Source organism: Cannabis sativa, chromosome 5 (genome assembly GCF_029168945.1).
Source record: "Cannabis sativa cultivar Pink pepper isolate KNU-18-1 chromosome 5, ASM2916894v1, whole genome shotgun sequence".
Taxonomy (NCBI): domain Eukaryota; kingdom Viridiplantae; phylum Streptophyta; class Magnoliopsida; order Rosales; family Cannabaceae; genus Cannabis; species Cannabis sativa.
Window position 1 is genome coordinate 58,327,828 of NC_083605.1, and position 10,321 is coordinate 58,338,148.

Genomic DNA, 10,321 nt, shown 5'->3' on the forward strand with positions numbered 1-10,321 from the left:
AAATGGCAATCTGTTTCTTTATGTTTGGCTCTTTCATGGAACACGGGGTTGGCTACAATTTGTTGAGTGGCTTTATTATCATAGTGTAGTATAGCAGGACTCTTATGCTAAATCTTTATCTCCTGCAGCAAGGAAAGTAGCCAAACCAGTTCACAAATGGTGTTTGACATTGTTTTGTACTCAGCTTCTGTTGAGGATCTTGAGACTGTGTGTTGTTTCTTGCTCTTCCACGATATCAGAGATCTTCCAACAAACACACAAAAGCCAGTTGTTGATCTTTTGGTATCCACACATGCTGCCCAATCTGCAACACATGCTGCCCAATCTGCATCAGTGTATGCCTCGAGTTTGGTTTTAGAATCAATATGATAGAATAGCCCCTGTCTAGGAGAACTTTTGACATACTGAAGAGCCCTTTGTGCAACATTAATGTGTGTGACTTTGAGAGTGACTAGGAACTAACTTAGCTTATTAACTGTGTAGGCTAAATCAGGTCTAGTGATTCTTAAGTATTGTAACTTGTCAATGATTCTTCTATAAAGTTTTGGATCAGCAAGTTTTTCTTCTCCATCTTGACTGAGATTCAAATTCACTTCCATTGGTGTATTGCCAGGTTTACATCCCAAATGTCCCAAGTCTTCCAACAGTTGCAAAACATAGTATCTTTGGGATATAAAAATGCCTTGTTTAGTTTTAGCAATTTCAATGCCAAGGAAGTGCTTTAACCCACGAAGATCTTTCAATTTGAATTTGTTATTCAAGTTAAGCTTCAATTTTTCTAAGGTTGTTGTATCATTGCTGGCTAAGATTACATCATCCACATATACCAAAATAATTATGATGGTTGAACTATTTTGTTGGATGAACAAAGAGTGATCTGAGGCTGAGTGTTGAAATCCTACTTCAATTAAAATTGTGGAAAACTTTTTGAACCATTACCTAGAGGCTTGCTTAAGGCCATAGAGAGATTTCTTGAGCTTACAACAGCATTAGGTGGCAACTCCCCCTTAGGACTATACCCTGGAGGTAGAGTCATAAACACATCCTCATGTAGGTCACTAGTATTGGAAATTATTTTACCAGGATCTAGATTTACTAACAAGTATGTTGGATTAACAACCTAATATGAATTCTAAAACAATGAAAATAAACACATATAAAGTTAGAAAACCTTACAGTGGGTGCAGCGGAATAATATGACTCCTTCCGTTCAGATCTCTAGCCCTTGATTCCTTTCTGTAGCAGAGCATCACCAAGATCTGAACCTGGATCTTCTTTTCTCCTTCCTTGATACAGAAATTCTATAGTCTTCCATACTATGATTGAGATACCACTTGATGTGTGTGGGCACTACTCATTCACTCAAAGTTTCGAAATTTAGAGAGAAGAAAAGAGAGAGAGTCGTGTGAGGCTTTTTCTGAGAGAAACAAAGTGATCAAAGATGTGTGTGTTAGTTTCCTCAAGCCAACACTTTCTACTTATAGAAAACCCTCTAGGTTTAGGTTAGAATTGTATGGCATTAAAATAATAGAAACTACAAATGGAATTTCCTATGCATAGGGCCGGTCATACAAAGGGTATTGGGCCTCACTTTGCAACTTTCCCATTTTGTTATTTTCCATTCCCATTTTCTCAAAAATGCCAATTTTTCAATTTAACCTTTTTAAATGCCAATTCTAATTATTTAATAACTTGGAAATAATTATCAAATAATATTGCCATTTAATATATTTATTAATTTAGACATATAAAGTCTCTTAATCAATAAATAAACCTAAAATCTCTTTTCTTTACAATTACGCCCTTTGCTTAGTGAAAATTCATAAAGTAGACATAGTCTAACTTTTAGAATTATAATTGATTAATTAAAATCAATTAACTGAGTCTTACAAGCAGTATGGTCTCAACTAGTATGGGGACCATGGGTCTATATAACCGAGCTTCCAATAAGTCGAACCGAATTTACCAAGTAAATTCCCTAACTTATTAATTCCTCATTGAATCCACACTTAGAACTTGGAATTGCATTCTCAGTCATATAGAAACGCTCTATATGTTACACGATATAGACACGTCATTAGTTATCCATTGTTATAACCCTAATGTGATCAATGATCCTCTATATAGATGATTTACACTGTACAGGGATTAAATTATCGTAACACCCTACAATGTATTTTATCCTTAAAACACTTAACCCTGTATAAATGATATTTCACCTAAGTGAAATGAGATCTCCACCATTTATCTTCGTTTGGTTAAGCTCGAAGGAAATCATCCTTTACTTCTATTTGCCAAATAGAAGCTATAGATTCCATATTTATGTTAGCGCTCCCACTCAATTGCACTACCGTGTTCCCAAAATGTACGTATCACCCTGATACAAAACTAGGCTTAACTAACAAATCAAAGAACACGAGTAACACTCTTGAAATTGAGCCTAACCATATCAGGATTTCGATCATGTGATCTAGGATCAACAGGTGATATTGAATTGAATAGATATTACGGTAAATTTTAACATATCTAATCAAAGTTCAATATCGGTCCCTTCCGATGTATACTCCATACATCCGATACTGGTAAACTTTGCCAATGTCCTGGAAAGGACATAACACTTTTCCAAGGTGTAAGAATACCTATCGCTGATTATACCATGTCAGTCTAAATCCAGTGTTCTGACAAATCAGGGAATAAACTTTTGAACATACAATAAAGATTATATTCCACTGTACTGACAACACTATAATCTTTAACAAACTCATATGTTTTGGACTTAAAAAGAATTCATACATTATATACATATAATCATGAAATAAATCATGTGAACCATGCAACATAAAATATTATTTCTAATCTTTATTAATAAGTAAATCTGATTATATGAAATGAGTTTTATTTAGGGCATAAAACCCAACAACTAGGAAGGACTGCATTATTGAGATGAAGTTGGTGAAGAACCAATCCTTGAATGGCTACCTACGCAAGGATGAGTTTGACAGAAACTAGCTTGATAACAGGGGCAAATGTCTCATTAGAATCAAACCCCCTCTTGTTGATTAGAATAAACAGGGTTTGGTCTGGTATTTGATTCTCTCTATTTTTTTTTATGTTCAACAGTGTTCTGGCTACAAGGATTCCTGGGCTTGATTGTGGAATATCGCCAGTGCTTGGTCACATGTCTGCCGGCGATTCCTCGCTTCTTACATCTCGGTAATGACTTTCTCTAACACCAAATTTCTTATATAGTAAAAAAAATTAAGGTGAACCATCTAGAAAATAAATCATTGTAGAATTTAAAAATGATAAAATAGGAAGAATATTTTGTTGAGAGAATACCCAAGAAGATTCATTGATCGTTCTCTTTTTCTTTTGCATTCTTCGTTCAATGTAAGTTGAAGGTCTTTCTTTCTTTTTCTTTTATTTTTGGTGACTCAATCCTTTTTCTCACTTGGGCAGTATACTGTTGTTCATTCTCTCGCTCATGTTATCAACCTCGGTTCAATTTGTATAGTGAGATTAAGAAAATACCCAAACAGACTCAGAGTCTACCATTCACCGTTGTTTGTTTTGCAATTTTTGTTCTTTCGTTTAATATTAAATTAATTTGGGAATCCTAAAATTCTTCTCGATGTTCCGTATGAAGATTGTGTTTTGTTGGGTTGGAATATGTAGGCCTCTTTCATATTTAGGTTGCCCGAAACTCTAACAAATTTAAGAGTCCAGCAAGTGCTTTTATAACTTTTTTCATGTAAGTACACTACAACATTCTACAGCATTAGCGGCGGACCACTCCCCCGCTAATACTCTCTCTCTTGGCCGCTATAGGGTATTAGCGGCGGAATTCGGCCGCTATTGGTTCGCCGCTAATGCTTCGCCGCTATTAGTAGTATTAGCGGCCAAAAAAGGGGTCCGCTGCTATTAATAGTATTAGCGGCCGAAAAAGGGGTCCGCCGCTATTAATAGTATTAGCGGCGGAGCATTAGCGGCGGGGTGCCGCCGCTAATGCTCCGCCGCTACTACCTATAAAAATAAAAAAAATATTTAATAAATATATATAAATAATTATTTATATATTAATCCTATATATAAATAATTATTTATATAAATAATATATATAAATATTTAATAAATAAAATTCCAATTAATACAATTATAATAATTCAATAAAATTTATTAATAATTTAAAAATGACTCAAAGGTAAATAACTTTAACAAATTATATTGTCTCAAAATTAAAGTAAATTATTAAAAAACATAAATAAATTATTCATTAACATCTTCATTAAGGTCTCCAATTATAAAGTCTTGATCCGAATTATTATCGTTACGAGTCCCCGAAGCCCGTGGCGGAGAAGACACATATGCTTGGTCTGATGATAAACCCAGTGTTAAATTACCGAGCTCAGCTTGGTTAAAAATAGGAGTTGAATAAAATTGGTTCTCCTGCGATGAACTCCCAAATAATCCAAAATCAAAAAAATTTGAGCCGAGCGGAGGAGACTCTGATGGTGTTCAGTATAAGAACTGATTTCCCAATGGCGGACCAGACTGTTGTTGCTGCTGCAAAAAATTTTCAAATTGTTGCTGTGACAAATTTTGGAATTGTTGCGAAGACGGCTGTTGTGGTTCAGGAGGTTGTTGTTGCTGTTGTGGAGGAGCGGCATAACTCTGAGAAGACGAACCACTAGACGACTGCGACTGACTATACGTTTGAATAAAGTTCTCAAATCGTGGGTTAAATAAATGAGCACGTTGTTCAGGCGTCAAATTACCCCTCCAAGTGGCACGCATAGTGGAGAATATTTCTGCCACAGTGCTCATCATTTCAGTAGTTGGTGGGGGAGGCACCGTCGATTGACTTTGAGTGAATGACTTCTTTCCTTTGCCCTTGAGCCTTTTACCCACGCCTCTTTGATAGTCAGATCTTTCACCTAGAACTGTTTCCAAAACGTCAAATTGATAACCAGTATCAAATTCAGTACCTGATGTATCGCTCTGGGATTGTCGTTCAAGTCTTTTCCTATCAAGCTCCTTCAACAGTTCCTCCTATTTAAATAAAAATTATTAGAATATATAATTAATATAAAATATAAATTTTAATAATAAATCATTTTATTCACTTACATAATCTTTTGCAGCAGCTTCATTAACGAAAGTGCCAGAGGGTTTTTTCACATGAACCTCCTTCCATGCGTCAACTACATGCTCTCCAGGAGGACCCCCCCTATACGAACATAAACAATTAAGTTAGTTTATTATAAGGGAAAAACATTATTAACAATTAAAGAATTAATCTATACCATTCCGTGGCGTATGGAAGCCAACGATTTTGTGCCTTGCGTTGTTGGATATTTCATTTGTTGCCGATTCGATTTATTTTTACTTGAGCGATTCAAAAATGCCTCGCTAACAAATAATTCGCAAACTGGTTTCCAAGTCTCGGTATTCAAGTAATCAGGAGGGAATTTGAGAACTGTCTCCCAATCTTCTGGTTTTTTGTAATGTTGTTTAAAATTCCTGTGTCTGAGTGTCTTTCGCTCACTATACCTCTCCGCCATCCCCGAATATAAAGTCCCCATAAGTAGGTCTCGGTGGGGATTCCCATCGATATCAAAATAGTACTATGTAATAAAATAATTTAAAAATTATATTAATTTACAAATAAAGATATAAAATAATTACAACCATGAATAATTAAAAATCACTCACTCTTATTCGATTGAGCACTTGATCCTTATATTGTTGGGGTACATCAGAAAAATTTAGATGATGACCTGGGCACAACATGCTTACTTGCTGGCCAATAAATCGAACATAATTGCTTGCTTCAGTGCCAACAACTTTGCCAGTTTCAAGATCCACCTCCACTGTTAAGGGCTTACCAGCTTCTCTATTTTTTTTTTCAAGGTTAGTGTTTGCTGTAAGCTCACGACCCTTTCTGACAGGAGGTGGAACTTTATTTATTCGAGAGAAAAATAATTTTATTAGTAAATTGAACATTCACCATTTATATTAAGAACAATGTTAGATCTGAAAAAATATGAAAACCTGATTCGCAGGACGAGGGTACCCTAGAAGGATCAGGGGGATCCCTGCCATCACCATCCCCACCGTGGTATGTCGCTAGAGTAGCTGACATTGTACTTTACTTTGAAGATGAAAAATAAAAAAATGTAAAAATTCACAAAATGTGAAACACATAATTCAAAGTTGATACAAATATTAATACGAAAGAAATTAAAAAGTCATTTAATTGTAAAAAGTTTTTGTAACAAACATTTAGAAAATTAAAGTTACACCGACAAATCACTATCATTTCCATCATTCACCAAGTTTTCATTTTCATCCTCCACATGTTCAACTAGTAAATCATCTACTTCTTCGGCAACATAATTTTCATCAAGTTCATTATTCTCTATCTCAGAATCCAATAACTGATCGGACGATTCAACAATTACTGGAGGTTCATTCGATTGCAAAATCAACTCTCCAAGATCAACCGTCAACACAAAATTTGAAGAGTTAGAATCACAAACAACATCAACATCTGTCTCATCTTCATTGTCATTAATATCCCAAATTTGTCGATGGCTAATATCTTCAACAACCTTCCAATCGCGACCTCTGAGTGGATCTTCAAGATAGTAAACTTGCTTGGCCTGGTTAGCAAGGATGTACGGTTCATCTTGATACCAAAATCCATGTATATTTATACTGGTTATATTATTTTCAGCGATTGTCTTCTTTCTTAATGGATTAGTGTTATACCATTTACATTCAAACAATGTCACTGTATATGCACCAGTATAAGATATAGTGATTACATCTTCAAGTGTGCCGTAGTAATTAAACCCTTCAGTTCCAGCAACAATAACACCACTATTTTGTGTCTTTCGCTTTTGGTCTCTCTTAGATGCAATAAACCGAACACCATTCACCACACAACCTTCGTAAAATGTTGCTAAGTAATCGGAGCCAGAAGCTAGAGCGAGTAACTCATCACCATTTTGTAAAGTTCCAAGCTTGTGCAACTCATATATCTAAATACATAAAATGTATTAATATGAGAGGAATATAAATGGTTAAATTAAAACTTTACAATTTTGTCATTATACCTTCTTATGAAACCACGGACGGAAAGTTTGCCTATGCAAAACATCGTGGTTACCATTAGGATATTCATGCCTGATTTTCTCCAAATGTTCACTGTGAAGTATGATAATGTCAAGGTACGATAGAGGGAAATAGAGAATAAAAACTAAAAATTTAATAAAATAATTTACAAGAATGTAACAAACTTACTCTAAGTAAGCTTGAATTTCAGGAGAATTTTGAAGAATGTACCACTCAGCTTTTTCACGACCGATATAATCAAGAGGCTTGATAATTCCGCTAGTCAGAGGACGAGATTGAGAATTAAAAACCGAGAGATAGCGTGTAACACCCTAACTACCTTAGGCGTATTACGTGATTTTTTTAAACGTACTGTGCAGCTCGTTGCTAATCAACGAGGTTTATGGAAAAACGTGATTAATTAAAATTTTGCTTTCTGATTAAACTTGTAAAACATATTATAAAAGACTCGGGATCCCGATTATAAAAATATTTACAAAAAGTTTCACTGTTTAACTATTACATCAAAATAAAAGTCGTCTAACGACAGTTACAAAAATTCAGCCTTGCTGTCCCGAGGATCGTACGCTCCAGGCCTAACCGCCCCGACATGTACAATCTCATAAGCTCGCTCACGGTCCATCAGCTATAGCCTTGCCTTTACCTACACATGAACATAAACTGTGAGTCGACAGACTCAGTAAGAAAAGCATAATAATATCATACATAATACTAACTGCCGTGTCCAACACGATACTGAGTCCCGCTACTGCCATGTCCAACATGGTACTGAGCCACTACTGCCATGTCCAACATGGTACTGAGTTTTGAACGTTCAGGGGACGGTACTATTGACAAGTATCCTCCTGATCGGTCGAACCGGTCATACTCCGGCTGCTGGTCATACTCCGGCTGTCACAGACGGGATAGGTCAATAGCACCGAACCACCAACCAAGTGTCGGCTGATCGGTCGAACCGGTCATACTCCGGCTGCTGGTCATACTCCAGCCTGTACCGACGTGACAGGGTTGGATGGTTCGAAGCCTAAATACATAACTAATGTAATCTAGCAGGCTTCCTACATGCACGCTAAACATGTAATCTACATATGCATACTGTTATACTAATCTTACCTGGATTCCGATTTCAGGTGTGCCGTCAACCCGACCGGAACCGAAGCCGAGCGGCGGACATTACCGGCTCCTAAACCATAAAAATCACAACGCTATAAGTGACACGCTAAATCACTTCCCGGGGACTAAAACTTGGAACTAAAAGTTTCCCTATCGATAAAAAGCATGGCAATACTCCTAAAAACCTAAAAACGAGGAAAACTAGGGTTCGGAAAAATTCCCCAACCGGAATTCCGGTTCTGGGAATTACTGAACCCTCATCCGGAATTCCGGATGCACAACCGGAATTCCGGTTCCTCGCAGGCAGCCAACTAAAATTCTCATAACTCGACCAATTCAACCCCAATTGGTCCCAAACTTTCCAGACCTGCTCTAAACTATCCCAAGAACAAATCCAAGGCATCAAAACCACCCAGAAAACACATATACAAAAATCACCATTGGAGCTCAAGCTTTGAGTTCCAAACTCAAGCTTGAGCGAATCCACCTAACATGCATCCAAACCTAGTTAATTCTACTCAAATAAGCATAATATCACCTCTGAAAACTAATAGAAACAACAGCAACATCACAGAACAGATTCACAATATTTTCCTTCCAAAAAACCACATTTTACATAGAAAACTCAAAGCTTGAACAACCTAACTAATCATGCTTCAAACAACTCAATTAACATCAATTAAACATGCTTTGAACCTCAGAAAATAACAACCAAACACAGCCATAAAAACAGCCACAAAAGCATGCATGCATCAACAATATATCAAACTTTTCCTAAGAAAATAAGAGGAGAAAGCTAGAAGACACCTACCACAATCAAGAATTCACTAGAGTTTTGCAAATCAAGCTTGAATCACCACAAAATCCAGCTCCAAGCACCCCAAGTTTCAGCCGAAAAAAGAGAGAGAGAAAAGAGAGTGTTTTGCTTGAAATTTTCTTTCTTTTTTCAAAACTTAGTATTTTGAGAAAATGAAAAAGAATTAAACTAACTAAGCACTATTCATTTCAGCCAAATAAACCATGAAATAAACATTTAATTTTTCAAATAAAAAGTCACTAAAGACAAAAAGTCATTGGGGCAAAAAGACCATTTTGCCCCTCCACCATAAAATCACAAAAATCATACTAAAGGGGTATTTTTGGGAAATTCTAAATTCCCGGCCATTCCCGACATTCCCAATGTCTAAAACCCGTCCCCAAATTACTAACATACTAAGTTGTGATTTCTACTGAGCCAAACGCCGAGTTCCAAAATACCGGACACCGGAAATGCGAAATATAAAAACTACTGATGACATAATCATGCATTTCTGAATTCCATAAATAACAGTACCATAGATTATTTAAATAGCTATAAATAATTTCATGATTAAACATAAACAACTGCTAATTTCCAAATTAACTAAGCGTGCTTTACAACTATCCCCCCCTTAAAAGGATTTCGTCCCCGAAATCTAACCTGAATAACTCTGGATATTGAGCTCGCATATCTGACTCTAGCTCCCAGGTGGCTTCTTCCACCTTACTGTTTCTCCAGAGAACCTTGACCAAGGCTATGGTCTTATTCCGAAGGACTTTATCCTTTCTATCCAGGATCTGCACTGGTTGTTCCTCATATGACATGTCTGGTTGAAGCTGAAGACTCTCATAACTGAGTATATGAGAGGGGTCTGAAACGTATTTTCTCAACATTGAGACATGGAATACGTTGTGCACTGCTGATAAGGCTGGAGGCAATGCTAACCGATATGCCACTTGACCTATCTTCTCGAGAATCTCGAAAGGTCCTGTAAATCTAGGGCATAACTTGCCTCTTTTCCCGAAACGTTTAATCCCCTTCATCGGAGATACTCGTAAAAACACATGTTCCCCTACTTGGAACTCAACATCTCTACGTTTCGGATCTGCGTAACTCTTCTGTCTGCTCTGTGAGGCAAGCATTCTAGCTTTTATCTTTTCTATTGCCTCATTGGTCCGCTGAACTGACTCTGGACCTAGGTATTTCCTCTCCCCTGTCTCATCCCAGTGGATAGGGGATCTACATTTCCTACCGTACAACAGTTCATAGGGT

The 10,321-nt window shown here is 36.7% G+C and overlaps 1 protein-coding gene across 1 annotated transcript; it reads right to left on the reverse strand.

Annotated features, from left to right (window-relative positions):
- Window positions 1-458: 458 nt before the first annotated feature.
- Window positions 459-1,036, reverse strand: LOC133038416 (uncharacterized mitochondrial protein AtMg00810-like). Its single transcript, XM_061116560.1, has 2 exons — window positions 940-1,036; window positions 459-802 (listed from the first exon to the last, which is right to left on the reverse strand). Exons 1-2 carry the CDS (start codon window positions 1,034-1,036, stop codon window positions 459-461), a joined length of 441 nt encoding a protein of 146 aa, XP_060972543.1.
- Window positions 1,037-10,321: the final 9,285 nt, after the last annotated feature.